At 36.0% G+C, this 24,388-nt stretch overlaps 1 protein-coding gene across 1 annotated transcript; it reads right to left on the reverse strand.

Annotated features, from left to right (window-relative positions):
• Window positions 1-2,436: 2,436 nt before the first annotated feature.
• LOC107472860 (putative disease resistance protein At3g14460) lies at window positions 2,437-22,460 on the reverse strand. The gene is made up of 2 exons (XM_052257224.1): window positions 22,367-22,460; window positions 2,437-6,962 (listed from the first exon to the last, which is right to left on the reverse strand). The coding sequence occupies exon 2, from the start codon at window positions 6,283-6,285 to the stop codon at window positions 2,437-2,439; it is 3,849 nt and encodes a 1,282-aa protein (XP_052113184.1). The 5' UTR covers window positions 6,286-6,962; window positions 22,367-22,460.
• Between the last annotated feature and the right edge of the window lie 1,928 nt (window positions 22,461-24,388).

Consider the following 24,388-nt stretch of genomic DNA (forward strand, 5'->3'; position numbering starts at 1 on the left):
AAGCATGGTAGACACTTTGATATCTCCATATACAAACAACAGGATGAAGAAATAAACAAGCCAGAATTTTCATCACAGATGTATTGATTAATTCATGTAAAGAACTCTAATAAATAGTTCATCACAGAGTTGGTTACCGTGGTTAATATACATCTCTTAAATTACAAGCATAGCCAATCATTGTGTGACACCAACAATTAGGCACATCACTGCAGTTTAAACATTCTAAAACAGTTATATTTTCAGCTCTGGAACCATATATTTTCAGTGCAATTAATTTACCTAGAAAATATCCTGATGGTAAATGATGTATAGATATATATTAATTTTTATTATGAAAGAATAGGATCTACATTCCAAAATTAGTGGTACAGTATAATTTATTGTTAATTATTGTTCACACTTGACACATAGTAAGCAAAAAGCATGGAGAATTTGAACAGTAGTTAAAAGAGAGGTGTTTGTTGAGGATAGTGGGATATATAGTAGATACTGCTAATCTGAATTTACTATACTACTATAATGGCGAGGGAATGAAGCATAAGTTGTAGAGAATAATTTGATTGAATAGTTAAAATGAATATGTATATGTATGATTTTTTTTCAAAAAGATGGTTTGCATTATCACAGTTACTTAATTACCTGAGAGTCTGACATTGGCACTGCCCTGTATCAGTGTAAGTGCCAAGAGATTAGTTCCTGTATACACCTATGGAAACCTTTTAAGCTAATCAATAATATATTTTAGCTTTGTTGAATATTGACATTTTTTAATCAATTGTGGAACTTTGGAAGACTAACTCTTATCCATTCATTTCTCCTATTTTGGTCTTTCTTACTTGCTTTGTCATTTTTATTACTTATGCAGCACAAGTAACAAAAATGATCCTAATGGATTTTTTCTTAATGAACTGAATTTCCTTTTGGAAGAGGATGATTCTTCTCTTTCATTTATTCAAGGAAGAGAGTAGTTCATGTATACACCTATGAAAACCTTTTAAGATAATTAATAGTTGGTGCATTATTTTCAATATTCTTGAGTTTAGTACAGTCACATTGAATTGCGTGCACATTTGGAATTTGGAAACACTAAGCTACTAGTTATATAGAATGCACCTCAATATAATTCATAGGCAAGATATTTAACATTGTAAAATGATCATTCATGGTGGGAATCAACTAAACCTGTCAAAGGCATAATTTGGAAGCACTCAAACATAATATAAGCACACTATGGCAATAGTTAATACCAGCAAATAATTGAAGATAAGACAGAACAACAGAACACCAAATTTTAACGTGGGAAAAAACCTCTCAATGTGAGATTAAAAAACCCACGGGAAGGTAAAATTTTTCACTATTTTCCAAATCAAAGCTACAAACAAGTCTCAAAACTTACAAGCACTACTAAGCATACATGCAGAACTCTTATACAAGAACATAAACACATAAACTAAATCGTGAAATCAATGATGTATAGACTGCCGTTGCTTACGAACTTTTTGGCTAGAGAGCTCGGATTGCAATCACACCTCAAAGTTGAAGGACTATGAGTGAAGAACTCCAGGTAAACCAGAAAAGAATTTAACCATCCAATCATTCATTTGTTCAGGTTAGTACACTAATTGGGATGTACAGGGACTCTCCAAAAAGTGTTTGCTTGGGCCTCACACAAAGGAAAATGATCATAACCTGCTTGATAAATACACAATGATGTATTATTCCTTTTTAGCTTCAAAAACAGAACAGAAAGGGACAAATTCAGCTAGAGAAAAGATTGACATCAAAATAATAATACCACAATGCAAAATTTTACAAATGTACTTACATGCTCACCAAGTTGCAATGGTTGAATGCATAAAAAAAGCAGATCCCCGACCATAGCAGTTATCTATTTCTTGACACTCCGAGCAAAGGAAACTCTTCGATTTGAACTAGTAAACAGAGAGGAAGGATGCTTTTTCCCTGCCATATTCTCCAACCTGAAGTAAATTGTAGAGAAGAATAGAGTAACTATATTATCCTGAAGCTAAAATAGAAATCAATTCTTTTTTCCAAACATATTAATCCAGTTTATTACCTTGAATGGAGTTTTAGATTGAATGAAGGTAATGTCAATATGATTTGTATTGTGTAAAGATTACTTGCTGAAATCTTAGCCATCTGGGCACCTGTAACTCAGTAGAAGTTACTGCAGAAGATAACAGTAAATTTAATTCATCCGTTTGTTTAATTTATCTAACGAAATTCTCAAATGCTGCATATACGATCAAAGATATTCACAACCTTTCACTTTTTATTTCATGGTAATTAATTCTAATGTTCCTCTTTAAATGCAAATTTATTGAAAATACAAGTGATAACAATAATAAGTATCAATTATGCATATGTGAATTTAATTGTGGTAGCATGTGTGAAATCATGAAGATTAGAGAACTACCAGGGATCTGTGAATTCAATGGTGCGGATGTGGGAAATTTTGGGCCAGATTAGTTGATGCTTGTTCTTGCAGTGTTCTCCCAGCAAATCACACCTTGTAAGTCGAAGTAGGAAGAGAGAGGGAGGCAGCTTTTCTCCTTCCATATTCTCCAGCTTTGGACACCGATGAATGTGCAATTGTTGAAGGGAGGTGAGGCGGATAAGCTCGTTGCACTCCAATGTCTCCAGATTATAAAAGTCTTCGATATGTAGAGTGGTAAGGGAGGGAAGGTGAGGCAGCGAACCCACCTCTGGGTATGACTTTATGTTGTCGCAGCCATAACCATAAAATTTGAGATAGGTGAGGGCGGGCAAGTTGGACATCCATGATAGATCCCTCATTTGTTGCTCGCAAATTCCCACCTCAAGTGATTTCAAGTTAGGCGGCAAACCACCCTTTGGTAACCTGCAAATGTTTGGGCAATCATATATCTGGAGATAAGTCAAGTTGGGTGCAGCCAGTCCTTCTCCTGCAAATGACACTAATTTGGAGCACCCACTGATTTTGAGACGTTGAAGAGCAGCATGTGGTGCCTCTGACATTGAGATTGATTCCAGATTCTCACACTCTGATATCTCGAGAGACTGTAAACTTGGGAGTAGACTATTCATGTCACGTGGTAATGCCTTCAAATTGTAGCATTGTATGAGGCTGAGATAAGTCAAGTTGGGTGCAACCAGTCCTTCTCCTGCAAATGACACTAATTTGTGGCATTTATAGATGGAGAGGCTTTGAAGAGCAGCGTGTGGTGGCATTGACATTGAGACTGATTCCAGATTCTCACACCATGATATGTCGAGATTCTTGAGATTGGGAAAGGCATCCAACGACAAGGAGGTCAGTGAATGACAGCTGTTTTGTATTTGTAGCTCTACCAGATCATACTTCCGCTTCTTTTGCTGAGGGAATTCTAGTTTTTTACAGCTACTGATTTTCAGCTTTTGCAAAGATTTGGGAAAACAATTGGCCGGAAAGGATACAAGAGAGGAACACCCTGAGATGTATATTTCTTGCAGGCAACTTAGATGGTTCATGCTCTTCATTGCCTTTAATGCAGATTCCCTCACAGATTCACATCCCGTAACTGATAAACGATCCCCATAAAGATTCATGGTCTTCCTCTGTGGATAAAATTCGTCGTCTATATGTAGTTTGCGAACTTTGGAAACATCCGACAAAGAAGAAACGATTCTGAAGAATACCTGATTAAGCATCTCTTCCTTCAACATTCGGCAATTTGTTATATGAAGAATCATAAGTTGAGGAAAAGCTTTTGAGTCAGGTAAGTGCCACTCCTCCCAACGTGCCATATCATCAAATTCCAATCTCTCCAGCGAGGGAAACAGAGCAATATGCGAAGAATGATGATCTCCTTCATTCTTGTAAAACTCCTCGCCAATACTCCTCACCTGATCCAAACCTTCAATAAGCAGGGTCTTAAGAGATGGCAGCTGTCCAAGTGAAGGCAGCATGCAGCAATTCTTGCAAGACAGCAGAGATACATGAGTCATGTTTTGGTAGGAACAATTCCCAACCCAATCTGGAAATATTGTACCCTTGTATCCCGTGATTCCCAACTCTTTCAACCCATTCTGCGGTTGCAACTTATCCAGCATGTCTCTTTCTGTTTCTGTGCTTGAAACCAAATCATCACCTGAAGACCATTCCAACCATAATTCATCAATGTGCTTCTTATCCATTATCTTTGCCATCTTTGCTTCTTTCACATTAACAGTATTCTCCAACTTCTTAATCTCAAGGGATCCGTGAAGATTTACAAGCCCTCCTAACTCCTGAATTCCATTGTCTTCGTGCTTGCCAATGACAAAGGAACTCAAAACGTGCAACTGATTCAATTTGCTCATTTTTCTGGGCATTTCTTCCAAAGAGGTTCCTCTAATATCAAGATGCCGCAAACTCACAAGATTATGCAAACCACTAGGCAGTGTAGTTAGCTTAGAACAATAATACAATTTCAGTGTTTGCAAATTACACAAGCTGCACAAAGACTCTGGCAATGTCTTAATATAAGTCCAAGAGAGATTTAAGTAGCGCAGATGGATCAATTCTCCTATTAATAAATTAGGCACCTCATCAAATTTTTTAAGGAGTAAAACTCTCAAGTTTTTACACTTTGATAATATCTGACATGTTGCCGCTTCAGTGTTGCAGTTGGGAGATGAGAAATTGGCAAACAATAATAATGTTCTCAAAGATTCTACTTTAGAAATAGAATTATAAAGTTTTGAGCTACAATGACTTAAATCCACAAACAAATGCCGAGTCTGAATCTTTATCTCCTCCTCTTTACCAAGTTCTTCTGAGTTGCAATAGAAATCTCCAGCAAGGAATATTGCTAAGTCATGCAAGAGATCGTGCATCACAAAATAATCATCAATCCCTGTGAAAAATAATCTGGAAGTAAGTTCATCAAAACACTCACAACCAACTTCTTCTAAACTCTGCCCTTTCTTTGGTGGTGGTAAAAGATCTTCTGCTATCCACAAAAGGATTAATTCATCTTTCTCAAATTGATAATCTTTGGGATATAAAGCACAATAAACAAAACAACGCTTTAAATATGGAGAAAGATGGAAGTAACTTATCAGTAATGCTGGAATAATCTTACTCTCCGCCACCGAAAATTCCCAAATATCACTCATTAGTATCTTGTTCCATTCCTGAACATCATGCTTAGTACGTAACAAGCGACCAAGTGTTTCTGCAGCTAATGGCAAGCCATCACACTTCTTGACAATCTTTCTGCCTATTTCTTCAAGTGCTGCTCTCCCATTTGATTTTGGAAAAGATGCATTTTCCGCAAATACTGACCAACAATAGTCCTCCGACAATGTCGTGAGAAAATAAGGCTGGCAATTTTGAACTGCGGAAGCAACTTTTTTCTCCCGAGTAGTCAGAAGAAGAATACTTCCCTTATTCCCATTTTGTCGGAAAGGGGTCATAAAATTACTCCATTTGTCACCATCATCACTCCAAACATCATCAAGAACAATAAAGAACTTCTTATTGGACAATTTTTTTTTCAAAGCATTTTGAAGTAAATCGAAATCATCGAGACTACAAGTACCTCCATGGATCTGCTTTATGACATTCTTTGTAGTCTCAACAACTTCAAACTTCTCCGAAACGCAAACCCATGCTTTCAGATCAAATCCCTCCATCAACTTTGCATTGTTGTACAGCCATTGGGCTAAAGTTGTTTTACCAACCCCACCTATGCCAACAATAGCGAACACAGACAGGTGATGATCATTGTTGTCCTTCAGCATCTTGACTAAGGCCTTCTTGTCATCCTCCCTGCCATACACATTCCCTCTCTCAAGAGAACTAGATGAAGTCCTCCATGATGAGCTACCAGGGGGAATCTTTTCAAGACGAAGGAAATCTTTTTGTTTTCCAAGATCCTCAATTCTTCTAACCACCCCTTCCATCTTGTCTACCATCTCCCTATCTCGGTTGCTGAAGAAGCTAAGGGACCAGGAAGAACTTGCATTCTTTTGAGTGGTGGCTTTGAGGAGGACAGCATCCAGCAAGTCCTCAGCACAGTAAACAGCATCGCGGAGACTATCGAGCCACTTCCTCACCAATGGCTGACCGAACTGCTTCAACTCAGCATCAGCAACAAGAGCTTCAGCACCCAACAGAGCAGTCTTCAGCCTTTCAACCAAGTCAGGGCCAAGCTTCTTTCCCAGGACCAAGTTGACCGCATCTTTTGTAAGGAGCCTGTCAAAGACAACGTTAATGAAGCCAGAGAGGAAAGCTCCACCAACAAGTACACCAGCCATGTTATGATCTCAACAACAACAGCAAAGTGATCGGATTTTCAGAGAAAGGTAAGAGAACAATGGTTGCAATGTAGTGAATTAGATCGAGGAGTTTTCTTAATCAAGTGTAAAAAGAAGGTGTCAAGCAAGTCTCTCAGGTAACTTAAAATAATTCAAATTTCAAAGTAGTGGAGTGCCCACCTAGCTTTGCTTTAATTCATCTTTTTAAATTCTTGTTTGAATGATGAAGCAAGTTATTAAAAGAAAATAGCAACAAATTTATTTTATTTTTTTAAAGGAAGATTTTTCTGCACACCTGAGTAATAAAACTATGAGTAATGCTATACATTCAGATCTTTTTATGAACCAAGTCCAACCAAATTAAAAAATAAGACTTAGATTAATGCTAGATATAACTGATTTTTGTTATATTAAACCAACTTGATTGAACTTGATTAACAAAAAAATTTGGATATGTAACATTTTTCTAAAATAATTTAAGGTTCATAGATATTGGTTCCCGCCAAAATTAGTTGGCCAAAAGACAAAGGCAATTGACTCAGAGTCTCCGTGGTAACATTAAAAAAATTGTTAGTGTGAAATGTCTTGCTGGCTCTTAATTATAACACTATACTTTTTAGTTTTTAATTGCTATTGTTAATTGTTATTTTGGAAGGTGCAACGTTATTGCATAAAACCTTTAATCGTATCCTAACAAATTTTTGAAAGACGCAATGTGAAAGCAAGGCGTGGAAAGTTCCACCCAACTTTTGAAGGACCAATGGAATTATAGTCTGCATGGAAATTTTTTTTGTTAAAGTAAAAATCATATGATTCATGAGCTGTTTATGGTTCATATTCATAAAAAATAATGATACTGATGCTGCAATGTTAACTTTCTTAATACTAATTAATTAAGGATTTAAGGTCTAGTTTTTCTTTTCTTTTTCCCTTTGAAAATTGTTTCTAACAAACATTACCTTTATTTATCTATTTGTTAGTAATATATTAAAAAGAGTTTAAAGATTGTCTCTAAATGTATTATTAGTCTTCTAATTTTTTATCATAATTCAACTTCAGTTTAAGTAGCTATTTTACACCACTTAAACATAATTTTCTATCTTTGTATTATATTATAAAATTCCCATTATAATATTTTTTTTGGTAACTAAACAAAACAAGAAAGAGGAAAACAAGCCAAACTAAATGGCTGGTGTTATGTCTAAATTAATCCAATATTGGAGATCTTTTCAAGGTTGAAGTCACTCTAAATAAGACTTTTTTTAATAGGTATAAATTTGATTAAAATTTAATTCTTTTCCTTCTCCTTTTATACTCATCCCCCATTCTTATATTTACTATATAAATCAATATTCACTTCACACATTTTTTTTATCTTCTCACATAATTTCATACCTCTTTTTCTTTTTCCTTTTTCCTCTTTATTCTTACTAATCTTTTGCACAACTAAAATTTGATTGATGACCATAATTTTTATTTTTTAAATTTGCTAAACATATGTATTAGGTCATTATGTGATTGTATTCATTAGTTTTTATATTTTTTGTGTAATTGTATTCATAATAAGTTATAGAGTAAATACCCTTTCCGGCCCCTATCCTTTTTGAAAATTGACTAGCCGCACCCTAACATTTAAAAATTGACGAATCGGCCCCTGTCTATTCGCTCCGTTAGACAAATCGACCCTTCCGTGGCCCCATCGGTTAAAACTCGACGAAAAACGCTGACATGTAACGGTGAGCATGTGATCTGGCATGTACACGTCACCTTAATTTGTTAAGACAATTAGGCCCTTGCCTAGTCATCAAAACAGCGTCGTTTGAAGGAAGGAGAGACGCGCGTTTTAGTGACCCTCTCCCCCTTCGTTCCCCTCTTCGAACCCTAATTAAAGTAGCAACCATGAGTGACGCAGAGCTATCCTCAGCCACTCAGACCCGTGGTGGTTGGAGGAAGGGTTGGATCGGTTCGAGTAATGCTAGTGGAGGAAAGAAGTTGAAGTTTCAACACCCTAAATGCAAGTGTGGAAGTTATGCAATCATGCAAGGATCTGCAACTGCCAAGAACCCAGAGAGGATCTTCCTCGGTTGTTGTCACTATCGTGTAAGTGTTCCTCCAGGCTTGGTTATTGTAGTTAGTTTGCCTTTGTGCTTGAATGAATGATCTTCATGATAACTGTAATTACAGACAGAACGGCCTCACTGCAACTACTTCATGTGGCTGGATGAGCTGATTTTCTGTCATTTTGCACATGAGGAAGACATTAATGTACATGGAAGAATGTTGATGCTAGAGAACAAGTTTGAGCAGTTGGAGCAGAAAGTGGATTTGGCAATTGAAGAAAATTCAAAGAAATGGAGTATTGGGTTTAGGTTCAATGTCATGGTAGCCATGTTGATGGTATTAGTAGCAGTGAAATACATTGTAGTGTAAGACATAAATTGTATGTTGTTGCAGATGTATGGTTAATGTTAATTTATGGAAAGTTTGCTTTTGGTTATGTAGTTACTATGTTCTACATGGATGGATTGTGATTTTCTTGTATCAATGATAATCCAGTTTTGTGTTATTGTCTATGAATCTATGAAATCCTGGACATTATGATCTATATCCAAAAGTAAAGGAATTTCATTCATAAAAGCTATACACATAGGCATAGCTAAGTCTGCTGATGTATCAACTGGAAACAAAATACTTGGAGTTATTGAGCTAAATGTTTACTCCCTAAACAAAAGGTCACTAGTAGTTTGTTACATACTTTAATTCATCAAACAACAGGTCCCAGCCTTTAATACATTGTGCATCCAAAATAACCAAAAAAAGACAAAAAGACACCAATCCTATGCTGCTCAACCAAGTGTATGATTTGGTCACTTCATCGCGGGTGGCCTTAAGCAATATCTCCTCTTGGATACAGTAGGCTTTCTCAGTCAAGGTGTGGGGATAAACTTGAAGGTGGGTGCAGTTCCTAAACCAGTCTCAGCAGTAATATTCTGTTGTTCCGGACCTTGTCTTGTTGTGTTGCTAGTCACATCCATTGTTTGCACTGTTTTGGATTGTGCTCCATGGTTGACATGGTTTGAGTTATTTGGCACTGAAGGTCCAGCATTGGCATCATTTTCCTAATGAAAAACAAAGAAATAGCATATTCATAATTGGAATACTTGGGTAACAATTTGTTATATTGCAATACTTGTTTGACAAATAAAAATACCTCTGGTTGTAGTGGTGCAGACTGTGAAAGTGGGATCTCCACTCTTGGTTCTTGGAGTTGTGTGGGGGTGGTCCTCACCTTGGGAACTTTTTTCTTCTGTTTTTTTGCCTTAGCCTAATAAGGACAATAAAAAAAGAAGTATTTTTCAAGTGGGGGTGTCACTCCATATCAGTTTACTACCCAACAAAAAAACTAAATCTAGAAGTTGACAGCAAAAAGGGTTACCACTGGGTCTAGGGGTGTCACAGCTACATTGGTGATTCCACTTGGTTCAACTCCATCCAAATTCTGTTCAACACAAAAAAAATTGCTTGACCCATTTAGATTCAGCCAGGAAAAAAATAAGGCACATAAATTTTGATTTACCAAAATTTACAAGATGACCTGTTCTGGAGTTACATTTGTAGGATTTGATTGCTGTCCACTTTGTTGTTGCTTTGACTTCTTTCTCTTTGGTTGCCAATTAGGGTTTGCTTGTGCACCTTTACATGTCCTATGATAGTGCCCTTTCTGTCCACACTTGCTGCATGTCACCTGGAAGGTCTTCCTCACCTTGTGTCCTTGTTCTCTCATCTGAGCCTCTGCCACCACATCAGCACTCCTCTTCTTAGTTGGTCTTCCAGGGGGTCTCTTAATTTTTGGTGCCTCAGGTTGGAGCCTATTAGTTTCTTCCCAGAACTCCTCAGAATTAACTGGTTTGATTGAATCCCCATAAGTAGCTCTAATGGCATCCATTGTTATGGTGACAACAGCATGTTTACAAGGTAACCCTGATAGTTATGCAGTGAACAGCATGTGATATTGCATTAGATTCAACCTTAAATAAATTATAAACTGATTGACAAGTTTAGTTACATGTTAATTGCCAAACATTGCAGGCACAAGTTTGTCTCTGCAAGTTGACAGCAACTCTAGTTTGGTGTCTTTGCACTTCAAACAACACTCTAGCATCATCTCCAGCCCATTCTGCAGTCCATTTGTTGCTCTCTGGTATAATATACTCATCCAACCTTAATTGTTGAACTGGAGCCAGCTTCCCAGTGCACCTGCTTAATCTGTGTTTATGCCCTGCCATCTTGCGCATAATGTAGCTCCTAAGCTCTTCACACATACTTAAAATAGGTTTGCCCCTGTACTCGACAATTTTTGCGTTCCAAACTTCGCACATGTTGTTCGTGATGTTGTCGGCCTTAGGTCCATGACTAAAATATGCCTTGCTCCATGCACTTGCTTCGAACTTGTTTAGATACTCATAGGCTGCATTGTTCACCTTCTTGATAAGCTCCATTGACCTTCTGAAGTCATTCATTGTTGTGCTTCGAGCAGCCTTCCAGACCAGCCCCTTAGTATGCTTGTCTTTAAAATGCTTGATGAAATTTTTCCATATGTGGAGCACGCAATTTCTGTGGTGTGCTTGCGGCATAGCTTCATGCAATGCATTAGCTAGTCCCTTTAAGAAGATACACACATTGAAATTTTAGATAAAACCAACCAATCTAACATAATGAAACAGTTGATAAGAGGAAACTTAATACCTTTTGTTGATCGGACATAAAGTTCCATCCATGCTCACTGACTGGCCCGATATCATCTTGCAATATGTTCAAAAACCATCTCCAAGAGTCAGTGTTTTCAGATTCAACCACAGCAAAGGATATTACAAAAAAGTGGTTGTTCGCGTCCTGTGCAACAGCAGATAGTAGGTGTCCACCAAAGTAGCCTTTTAAGAAACAACCGTCCAACCCAATCAGAGGCCGACAACCAGTCTTAAATCCCTTCTTACAAGCGTCAAAAGATATGTATAACCTATTAAAAAGTGGACGCCCTTCTGGTTGTGGGATTACATCAACCATTCCTGTTGACCCCAGATTGCTTCTATGAATTTCGTTCAGATAATCATGAAGCTTGCCATACTGTTCTCGCTCTTTACCAACTGTCTCCTCTCTTGCAGCCTTTAAAGCTCGATAAATCATCTTGTAGTTAACGTGGACATTATAGTCCTGTTTCATATGCTCCAATGCCTCTTTTGGTGTCATAAGTGGTTGGGTTAGCAGCCTCTTAACCAGTTTGCTTGTGACCCAAGCTCTTGTTGCCATATTACTGCTCAAATTTCTTCCACAGTTGTGCTCTCCATACAGTGTCTTAATCTGATAGCAAAGACTCTGGCTGTTATAGGAACACAGCACAAGCCAGGGACAATCCTCCTCAGCACATTTAGCTTTAACTCTCTTCGGCTCATTCTTCAAATATTGCAGCTCCTTACCCTCAAACACAAAAAAGTCTTTCAATGCTTGCTTAAACTGCTCCATAGTAGTGAATTGCTGGCCTATTTGGAACTCAACCTCACCATACTCAGCTTCCTCATTAAAATCAGGATATCTTGGTCTATCCTCATCCTCTTCACTAGAAATGGGGGAGTTAAATGCCTCAGATTCATATTCATATGGCTTGTCAATGTCTGAGTCCACCTCCTCATTACCAGGCTCTGAACTGGGCCTACCACTTGCCTCTGGAGTTGGATCCACCCCACCTGGCCCATTACCTGCTTCAGTGTTAGGCCTACTACTTGGTCCATTACCTCCTCCTTCTTGAGACAATATATATTTTTTGACTCTTCCAACATATCTTTTTGCCCTTTTCTTCTTAGTCCTAGGAGACAATTTCTTGTCATCAATACCACCAGGTGGCGCATTACTCTTCTTCTTAGGGGTATGTGGCTTCCCAACATTCCTCTTCTTAGCAGACTTGTGTTCCACACTCTTTCCACCCTTTTTACTCTTCTTGGCCTTACCTTCTTCACTGCTACTGCTACTACTAGATTCAAAATCAGGTGGAGGGGGTTTGTACGGCTCATCTTCAGTGGTCTCATATCCATCGTCAGAAGAGGAAGACTCAACTTCAACAGCTTCATCCACTGTCCTGCCTACAGCAACATAATATGGCTTGCTAACATTGTGTTCAAAATATATCACAAGCAAATTAGACTCCATATCCTCCATCTTTTTGTCACACATCTGGTAAATCTCCTTATCTCCCTTAAGAAAATGCAATCCAGATTCCAAGTCAGGGGCAGTACCATCATACCAATAAACCTCTTTGTAGCTGCTATACCCTAAACTCGTAAACATTTCTACCAAATCCTTAAAGTTAACATAGTCTATATCTAACGGAGGAAATGTTTCCACCTTTCCATCAGAGTAGTGCAACACTCCATGAGAATCCCTTTCGAACCAACCCCCATGGTGAAACACAGGAACAATTTCATATGACATCTGCCAGAAGAAAAATGTGCAACACCTTTGATTAACTAGATACTATATTCATCCACACCAATCATAACCAACGAAAGTGACTAAGGGTATGAAAAAAAGATTACAAAAACCCAGCTTTACAAAGTACAACCTAGTCAGAAAGTAGCAAACGAATATTGCCACACTAACCTTTGTAGCGCCGTCAAGTCTCTGTCAACAAAGCATTTGCCACTTCCTCGTTGGAACTCTTAGTCAGCTTGTTGAAGGAGGAAAACGTCTCACTTTGCTAGGGTTTGTATGTAATTTTGTGTTTGAAGTGTGGGTGTTTTCCCCACTGAAGCTACATGTAAGGAACGAAGGGGAGAGGGTCACAAACGCGCATCTCTCCTTCCTTCAAACGACGCTGTTTTGATGACTAGGCAAGGGCCTAATTGTCTTAACAAATTAAGGTGACGTGTACATGCCAGATCACATGCTCACCGTTACATGTCAGCGTTTTTCGTCGAGTTTTAACCGATGGGGCTACGGAAGGGTCGATTTGCCTAACGGAGCGAATAGACAGGGGCCGATTCGTCAATTTTTAAATGTTAGGGTGCGTCTAGTCAATTTTCAAAAAGGACAGGGGCCGAAAATGGTATTTACTCTAAGTTATATAGTGTCTTTGTTGCCTATATATCACTTCTTCTTTTTTTCAACAATTTATAGTTTCTTTAAATATTATTTAGTTGTAATAATATGTTAAAAATACATGCTGTTGTGATTCATAAAAAATGAAATTAGAAAATCAAATATCCTTTTTAATTATTAAAATATTAATAACATTCATACTTGTATTTTGTCTAATAATTTTATTATTGTACTATAGTATTTAATAATATTAATAATAGAATTTTAATAGTAATATTCAATCAATAGGACTCAAGGTGTAAGGAAGCTGTCTTACAAGATTCATGAATAAAGAAACAAAAGCATACAAAGAATGAGAGCTTCGAAATAAATCATTCATGACTTGGCTCCTACCTCCTATCTTCTATGAATACCAACTTCAAGAATAAGGGTAGTAAAATGTAAGTCTATCCATCTATTAGTAATATATTAAAACAGAGTCTAAAATAGTCTCTACATATATTATTAACCTTCTAGCTTCCTATTATTATGCCACGTCAGTTTAAGTGGTTAATTGATACATATTATCTAATTAAATTCTTTTTTTTTGTCACGACAATATTTATTCTATCAAAGTTACTTGGAGCAAGCAAAGTAGAGGGCTAGGTTTCAAAGATTTAGAATGCCAAAACTTAGCGCATCTAGCAAAGCAAATTTGGAAGAGTAACTTTTGGGAGGCCAAAGACATGCTTCATGGGTATAGAAGAGTATCTTGGAGGGGAGAGATTTTCTGAGGAGACACAAAAGTTGGAGTATTGGAGTATTGGAGATTTTCACTTTAGCTCACTTTTAAAGTGTTGTTCTAGCTGAATATATGGAATAGACTTGAAATTCAAGAACTCACCATTTTCAAAAAAACCTGAGCTAATAAGCTTGATATTGCTGGCAGAATTCATAAACATTAAGAATTATTAGCAAAAAAAGAACAACAATTTTGTCCTAGTACACATTATTTTCTTCCTTCTACATGTCAAGTCATCATTTAAAATTTCCTGACCCAGCAGGTAAAATGGAACTCCGGATTAAAGGATAAAGTAATTACCAACCTGAAGCTAACATCAGAAAACACCTCTTCTGGTCCCGACATATAAATTCGGTTTACCAACTCGAGTGAACCTTGAATTGAATGAACAGTGTTGATACAATTGCCACTGCATAAGAATATTCACAAGTACAATGAAACCTCAACCATCTCCATATTTTCATTAAGTCTATATATAATATCTTCATTTTTGAAGTTTCACTTAAAATGATTCTTGCAAAATTGATACTTAAATAACCAAATTCGAGTTAAAATAGTCTTTATCTGACTTTGAGTGAGTTTACTAAATTTACCAGTTTATTCACATTCAAGTTATTACACGAGTTAACTCGTTTTGATAATCTAAAATTGAAAACTCAAAAGAGTATTAGAGTCAAATTCAGAGTTTTACAACCATGATTTTATCCATCCGCTAAAATTTTTAATGGTCAATGTTCAATGGCATTGTAACAAAAAGTACACCATAGAGATTTCGAAATCAGTCAAAGAACCAAATTTAAGTTGCTATATGCTACTTAGTTCAGCATAAACATCAAACATTGGCAAAGGCAGAAACACCATTTGGTATGAAGTGCATATAACTAATTCCCCTCTCAAATCAATCTTTCATAGCTTTTTCTTTTTCCAAATAAAACAGAAAAAATAAATTCTAAAGTAGAATGGAGTAATCATACCAACTTGCAGCTAAAATTAGAAACCACCACATAAAAATATATCTCATTTGAGAATTTTCAAGTGATATTGATTTTTTTGTTCAATTATTTTTAATTTTTTAACATAGTAGAGTAATTCTATCAATACCGCAAAAAAGAAAAATACTTCTATAGTGCTAAATTTTTGGTAATTTTGTAATGTTACTGTTAAATTAAAAAGATATTTTTTTAAGCTAGAGAGAGTATTTGACTAGCTCTATTGAATATTTAACATTTTTTTAATCAATTGTGAAACTTCTGAAGACTAACTGTTCTCCATTTATTTGTCCTATTTTGGTCTTTCTTTCTTGCTCTGTCATTTTAGTACATATCAAGCAAAAGTAACAAAAATGATCCCAAACTTTATGTCTTAAGTTAGTATCTATACTACTAATTCAATGTTCCCCTCTACCATGATTTGGGGGGAAAACAAATGTTTTTTTATTTTTCATACAATTTTTGGATTTTGTTTTAATGAAAAGAATTTCCTTTTCAAAATGGATGATTCTTCACTTTTATTTATTCAAGAAAAATTGTGTAAATGGCAAGAGATTAGTTCTTATACACACATATGGAAACCTTTTAAACAATTTTTGGCCCACAGTATTTCTCAGCCTGACAGGGTCTGCTGTTGACTAATAGGTTGCTAAATGTACGACTGAGCTGACTATTTAGCCAACCCAAGTTGGTTAGAATACAGTCAAGTTGAATTGCTTTTAGTTTTCTTTGCTTCTTTTTTTTTTCTTTTTAAAAAGAAAGGAGATAGAGAAAGCAGATAAAATGAAATAAAGTTACACGGTATATTCAACCAAGCTAAAAGCCAAGCTTTTCCCCTTCTTGTGTGTAAATTTAAAATTTGAAAACATTAGGCTAACAGTTATATAAAATGCACCTTGATGGTTTTCAGTGGCTAAGAGAAGGGGAGTTGAATCTTAGCCCCTTTTTCGTTTAGTTGTACTTGTTGGTCTTTGAGGAGACTTTTTGATTTTTTTGTCTCGTCCCTAGCCACGAGACTTTTATTTTTGTCTTGTCACTTGGCACGAGATATTTTTGGTTTTAGCTCCTGTGCAACAGAAATAGAAATGGAGTAGAAGAGAGAGAAAATTACACCCAGATATATCCTGGTTCAGCTGCTAAGTGCAGTGCAGCCTACATCCAGTCTCCATCACAACAATGATAGAATTTCACTATAATCTTCCTGATTACAAACTGTAAAGTGCTAACCCAACTTACAAGGGGATTCCCACAGAATCATGAAACACAACATAGACGTACAAAGGAACTCTAAGGACATATATGGCTTTTTCTTTTAATTTTGCACTCTCTACCTTTTTTCGCTATATGGTTTTTTCATACAAACCTCACTGTCTGCCTTTTTCCATGAGACTCAAGACATGACAAAATTAAACAGAAAAATACAAAACAGAATACATTGAAGGAGAAGAAAATCTGTAAGCTTAGGTAGCTCTGAGACTTCTGTGCCTTGCGCTCTCAATGCTTACTTCTAACTCCTTGCTTCAAACCGTGGCTGTTCACCCTTTTTATAGAAGGGAGAAGCCTCCACAGTTGAAACCAAAACCCAAGCTTAACTTCTTTTCCTTCACACATAACCGGTTCGGCCAGAGAGAGAGAAGAGGTAACCCATGCAAAACCCAACATGCAAATACCTCTAGTCCTTCCTTGGTCATCACTCTTCATCAATCCGAGCGCTTCATCCTTGGCTTGCTCTCTAAGATGGATTTCTGGCCCTTGATGCTTCATGATGATGACGGCTTCATCTGCTCCAATCTCTGCCTCCTCCATTACTTCGCCACTCTAGCTACTTCCTGTGGTGGTTGAGCAAAATTAGAGACAACCCATCCCTCCAAATCTCCTCCATGCTGGCCGAATCTCCTTCTACCATTTTTGGTATGAAGAAGCTAAGATCTCATCACAAAATCTTACTACAAGTGATAAATATCTCAGCCACTATATTTTTTTATGTTTTCTTGCCATCATCATGATGGTCTTTAGGCTTGCTTTCCCTTCCTTTTGGTAGCTTAATGTAGCTTCCATGGTTGTTCCCTTTGCTGAGAAGCGTGCAGAGTCATTAAAGCAATCAAATCAATTTTCTCTCTCTCACTTATGTTTCCAATGCTTAGCAAATTAAATTTGAAATCCATCCCAAAGTGAGACATGGAATCCGTTGAAGGCATAGGGCAATGACAACATTTGCTTTCCTGATTAATTATTTTCGGAACGTGCATTGGGCATGTATAGCAACATGATTAACTTGGGTTTGTAGCAATAATTGATCAATTTAGCCCAAGTAGCACAATAAACAATTCAGCCATATAACATAGAAAACATTCATCAAGGCTGAATATGAATTTTAAGTTAGGCTTGCAGCATTTTTTATTTTTCGGCCCAATTATAAAACCTGCAACACAAAATTATTAATTAACATATGTTAAATGAAAATCAAATTAATAATTTTGTAATTAATTATTTTAATAGTGTTTAGTCATCACAAATATTAATTTAGAGTTTTCCAAACTCATCAATCTCCCCCTTGATGACAAACATTATTAAAATTGAAATGGAAAGAAATTTAAAGATTGAGTAAAGAATACTCCCTTTGAATTTGAATTTCTCCCCCTTTCTAATTGTCACATAGCTCCCCCTTAATATATGCTGTTTTTACCAAGGGAAATATTAACCTGTAACAATTTTGAAATCAAGCTTGAAGTAACATTGTTATTCAACATATTTATTTTGAAATGTTGAATGCTTGATTTATGAGTAGAGTTGGATGATAATCAAAACTCATTTGTTATCAATAATTTGATTTTCTGCTCAAACATAATTAACCAAAAAATCTTTTTGAAAAAAGAATTGCTGTTTAAAATATTTTCTAATCAAATCAGAGCAACATACTTATGGGAAGAAAATATTTTTAATCACAGCATGATCACAACAATTTTCAACATTTATTTTCATACTTAATGCTTAAAGGAACTGCCAAAAATAAAATATTCAGCAAGCATGTTTACCAAGATAAATCAGAATATTCCTATTCCACTAGTAGAAAGCATATTCATCAAGATAAATCATAAGAAAACAACCAGGCAGCCATATACTCAAAACAAATGCATCACAATTATAATCAATATCAAGCATCAATTATATCATTTTAACAAGGGTGATCATGAATTCTCAACAGAGAATTTCATCTCCTGTTTTTCAGTTTCAATTTTTAGCACTTTCTCCCCCTTTTGTTATCAAAGGGGCACCTACAAAAAGATTATGTCATAGGAAACAAAATATGCAAGATATAACCAAACAAAACAGAGTATCACAGGGTATCTCAGAGTTATAACAGTATCCAACCCAACAAAACAGAGTATTAGATTGAGCCTACTTAAGCCAATATCCTAAACTAAATAGAAGATTAATCATCAGATAACTGAAGAGCAGATTCCTCAGCCCTGTCCTCACTTGCATCTCCCAGATCCTCCTTAAGACTTTCTAACATCAAACCGACCCTGTCCTTGCATCTCATCCAAGCTCTTTCATTTTCATATGCTAGCTTGCGTGCAGCCTTATGAGATTGGATTATGAGTTCTGACATATTTGAAAATTCTATGAGAATTTCTTTCATAGACTCGGTGGCCTTGGAGGTCTGCTCACTTTCTGAAGCCATGAATTTCTTGCTTTTTGTTCCTTTAACAGCTCCACCTCCTTTTACCATTGACACTTTTTTCTCTACTACCTCATTCAAAAGGTCAACTTTAAAAAATTCAAAGATACTGGTTAAGAACATACCATAGGGCAGATTTGCCTTTTTGGTGCTCTTGACTGAGTCCCACATATGGCGGATCATAAGATAACCAAAAGAGATAGGAGTAGATGTAATAAGTACAAAAAGGATGAGAGAGTCAGAGTATGTTACTCTATTATGAGAGTCGCTTTGAGGAGTCAAGATGTGGGTGATAATCCTGTGTAGTAGAGAGTTGATGGAACCGAGAACTTTATGGGTAGGAGTAGTGCCATGCAAACCAGAGAGATTTTCACAAATGTGCTGAAGAACAACATTATAGGTAACGCCGACTTGTGAGTCCCACTTTTCGGCCATGTAAGCTCTAGGCCCTTCCTCTTTGTAGCCCAAGGCCGTCCCAATGGTGGCAATGTCAAGAGTGATGTGAACTCTTTTCACATATGAATGAATGGTGCCATTAATTAATCGCATATTAGAGTAGAACTCACGAACTAAACCTGGGTAAACTGGCTTCTGGATGTGAAGCAGAGGAGTCCATTGAAGCAGTTCAAAGAGAGGAGAGACATTTATCCCCTTCTTGGTGAGAGTGTCAAGGTTGACAAGATAGGTTGGATTGAGATGATGCTTTTCTAGAACTTCTTTGTGGAATTCATATGAAGTACAGGAGTTGAATCTGGCAGGGTCATAGTGGGAGTGTGTTTTGGCAAATTTATTCTTGAACTCCAAGGATTCCAGGTTTGCCGGTTCCATGGTGTTGTGTAGAACGAATCCTTTTGATTTCTGAGCACTCTTCCCAGGTGTGGCTTTCTTCGGTGATGGTGGTGGAGAGGGGATGTGTGATGTGTGAGATTCTTCTTCCTCAATACTTGGCTCCTTGTTTTTGCCTCTACCTGAGCTTTTATGGGCAATGACTTTCTTTCTCATGGTGGTAGTGTGTTTGGAGGGTGGTGAGGGAGAGGATGAAGATGTAGAATGAATGTGGATATGTGTGTGAGATTGGGGTGTGGACGGTTTTTGAGAGATATGGATTCTTTCACTCTTTCTTGGTGCAGTTTTCTTTTTCATTATGTGAAGAGGATGAATGGAGATGGAGGTTGAAGAGAAGCCCGAAGGGTGACGTGAGTGGAGGGAGGTTAGAAAAGCATTAAATGCTTATTGGAAAGAGATAATGGAGGGAGTTAATGACCATTAAGAACACGGTTATTAACCAGGGTGGTTTCCATAAATCAAGGGATTAGTTGAAAGGAAAGATTTGATTTGACATTATGCTTCTTCCAACAAGATTTTTTATGAGACAACAAAGAAATTTTGATTTTAAAAAAAATGAGAAACTAACAAAACGGTCAGAGTGGGGTCAAGGGAATTTAGTGGGGCCCATAAGAATTAATTTTTGGCGCTGTCTCCCCCTTGATCACAGCCCTTCCATCATGCCTTTATTTTTGTCTCGTCCATTCCTACGAGACAAAACCGAACATAGTCAAAATTTCACAAATTCTCAACAGAACTTAAATCAAACATTCCCAAGCTTTTTCTTAACAAACAGAATCTGTCTTCATAGAGGGGTTTTGTAAAAATATCAGCAAGTTGTTCTTCAGATTTTACAAATTGAATATCAATAGTACCCTTTTGCACATGTTCTCTAATAAAATGATATTTGATCTCAATGTGCTTAGTTCTTGAGTGCAAAACAGAATTTTTTGAAATATTTATGGCACTCATGTTATCACAAAACAATAGTATACTATTGATATTTAATTTGTAATCTTCCAACTGTGTTTTTAACCAAATTAATTGTGAACAATATGCAGATGCAGAAATATATTCAGCTTCAGCTGTGGATAGAGCCACTGTGGCTTGTTTTTTGCTTGACCACATGTTGAGTGAGCTTCCAAGGAAGCAACACATGCCGGATGTGCTCCTTCTATCCACTCTATCTCCCGCATAATCTGCATCACAAAATCCTACTGCACAAAAGTCATCAGATTTAGGATACCATAAGCCATACTCACTAGTTCCCTTAATGTATCTAATGATACGCTTAACGGCTGAAAGATGGGATTCCTTTGGGTGAGATTGAAATCTTGAGCATACACCCACACTTTGAACAATGTCTGGTTTAGAGGAAGTAAGATACATTAGTGAACCAATCATTCTTCTATATCGTGTTTCATCCACATCTTTGCCATCATCATCCTTTTCAAGTTTAGTGTTTGGATGCATTGGTATTCCCATTGGTTTAGAATTTTCTAGGCCAAACTTTTTGATAAGTTCTTTTGCATTCTTTCCTTGGTGAATAAAGGTACCACTAGGAGTTTGTTTAATTTGGAGGCCAAGAAAGAAAGTTAGCTCTCCCATTAAACTCATCTCAAACTCACTAGTCATGAGTTTTCCAAACTCTTCACACAAGGACTCATTGGCCGATCCAAACACAATGTCATCCACATAAACTTGAACTAGGAGTATATCATCATTAGATTCTTTAATGAATAAAGTTGTGTCCGTGGTACCCCTTTGAAATTGATTTTCTAATAGAAAGGCACTAAGCATTTCATACCAAGCTCTTGGAGCTTGCCTAAGGCCATAAAGAGCCTTTGAAAGTTTAAAAACATGATTTGGAAAATCTTTATGTTCAAAACCGGGGGGTTGAGCCACATACACTTCTCTATCAATAAAGCCATTAAGGAAAGCACATTTAACGTCCATTTGAAACATTTTGAAACCCTTCTGGGCAGCATAGGCAAGAAGCAACCTAATTGCTTCCATTCTAGCTACCGGAGCAAAAGACTCATCAAAATCTATACCCTCTTTTTGATCGTAACCTTGGGCCACTAATCTAGCCTTGTTACGAACAACTTGTCCATCCTCACCAAGTTTATTTTTAAACACCCACTTAGTACCCATAACTTTCTTACCATCCGGATGAGGTACTAATGTCCAAACCTCATTCTTGTCGAATTGTGCAAGCTCTTCTTGCATGGCTTTGACCCATGATGGATCTTCAAGAACTTGTTTGACATTATTGGGCTCCAATTATGACAAGAGTGCAAGATTGCTTGGTTCGGATTGCCTTTTGGTTGAGGATCTTGTTGCACTCCTTGTGAGGGATCACCAATGATAAAGTCATGAGGATAACTCCTCATAAACTTCCATTCTCTAGACTTAGATTAATGCTAGGTATAACTGATTTTTGTTATGTTAAACCAACTTGATTGAACTTGATTAACAAAAAGATTTGGATATGTGACATTTTTCTAAAATAATTTAAGGTTCATAGATATTGGTTCCCGCCATAATTAGTTTGGCCAAAAGACAAAGGCAATTGACTCAGAGTCTCCGTGGTAACATTAAAAAGATTGTTAGTGTGGAATGTCTTGCTGGCTCTTAATTATAACCCTATACTTTTAGTTTTTAATTGCTATTGTTAATTGTTATTTTGGAAGGTGCAACCTTATTGCATAAAACCTTTAATCGTATCCTAACAAAATTTTGAAAGACGCAATGTGAAAGCAAGGCGTGGAAAGTTCCACCCAACTTTTGAAGGACCAATGGAATTATAGTCTGCATGGAAATTTTTTTGTTATATTCATGAGCTGTTTATGGTTTATATTCATAATAAAATAATGATACTGATGCTGCAATGTTAACTTTCTTAATACTAATTAATTAAGGATTTAAGGTCTAATTTTTCTTTTTTTTTCTTTAAAAATTGTTTCTAACAAACATTACCTCTATTTATGTGAGTAATATATTAAAAAGAGTTAAAAATAGTCTCTAAATATATTATTAACCTTCTAATTTTCTATCATGATGTCACTTCAACTTAAATAGTTATTTTATACCATATAAACACAATCTTCTATCTTTATATTATATTATAGAATTCTCGTTATAAGAATTTTGTTTTGGATGACTAAAAACAAAAAAGAAAAAAAAAAGCCAAACTAAATTGTTGATATTATGTCTAAATTAATCCAATATTAGAGATCTTCCTAAGATTGAAGCCACTCTAAATAAGACTTTCTTTTTAATAGATAGTGGAATGTGATTGATGATCATAATTTTTTTTTAAATTTATTAGACATATGTATTAGGTGATTATGTGATTGTATTCATTAATTTTTATATTTTTTGTATAATTGTATTCATAATAAGTTATATAGTGTATTTATCGCTTATATATCACTTCTTTTTTTTTTAACAATTTATAGTTTCTTTAAATATCATTTAGTTGTAATAATATGTTAAAGATACATGCTGTTGTGATTCATAAAAAATAAAATTAAAAAATTAAATATCCTTTTTAATTATTAAATATTAATAATATTTATATTTATATTTTATTTAATAGTTTTATCATTGTACTATAGTATTTAATCAATAGGACTCAAAGTGCAAGGAAGCTGTCTTACAAGATTCATGAATAAAGAAACAGAAGCATACAAAGAATGAAAGCTTCAAAATAAGTCATTCATGACTTGGCTCCTATCTCCTATCTTCCATGAATACCAACTTCAAGAATAAGGTAGTAAAATATAAATTTATTTATCTATTAGTAATATATTAAAATAGAGTCTAAAGTAGCCTCTACATATATTATTAGCCTTCTAGCTTTTTATTATTATGCTACAGACAATTTTTTTTTTTTTGGTCGATGGATTGGACAACCCCAATCTTAAGTTTCGCACTCATACACAACACATCCACACACACATGATATCCTCTTTTTTGATCAAACTTGCACTACATGAGGCTTGAACTCACGACAATATTTATTCTATCAAAATAATTGGGACCAGACTGTAAAATGCATCGGGCCAAGCCCAATTTGTTTTACAACTTTTAATAAAGGCCCAAAAATTTATCAACAAAAAATTTATAAAGTTTCCAAAAACATTTCTGCAAAAAATTGGGATCCAGAATTGCCAAATTTTCGTAGGCTAGTCCGGAAAAAGATAGAAGTATTCATTGAAAAAGTTGGAATAAAGTTACTTGGAGCAAGCAAAGTAGAGGGCTAAGTTTCAATGATTTAGAATGCCAAAACTTAGCGCATCTAGCGAAGCAAGCTTGGAGAATGGTAAATAACCCCAAAATTATTTGGGTAAAAATCTTGAAGGCAATATATTTTCTGGGAGTAGCTTTTGGGGGCCAAAGATAATAAACATGTTTCATGGGTATGGAAGAGTATCTTGGAGGGAAGAGATTTTCTGAGGAGACACAGGAATTGGAGTATTGAAGATGGTTTAAAAATTAACATTTGGGAAGATAGATAGATTGTGGGAGGAAGTAAGCTTATTAAATCAGAAGATAGGAAGCTCAATTCGGTAAAGAATATTCTGTTAAAAGGGATAGGTTGGAATAAAGAAAAGATACAACAATATTTTCCACCTCAAGTAAGGATAAGATTCTAAGAACCCCAATCATCACAATAAACAAAGAGGATAGGCTTATTTGGCCAAGAAAGATGGATGATATTTATACCATTAG

The sequence above is a fragment of the Arachis duranensis genome, chromosome 2, assembly GCF_000817695.3.
Source record: "Arachis duranensis cultivar V14167 chromosome 2, aradu.V14167.gnm2.J7QH, whole genome shotgun sequence".
Classification (NCBI taxonomy): domain Eukaryota; kingdom Viridiplantae; phylum Streptophyta; class Magnoliopsida; order Fabales; family Fabaceae; genus Arachis; species Arachis duranensis.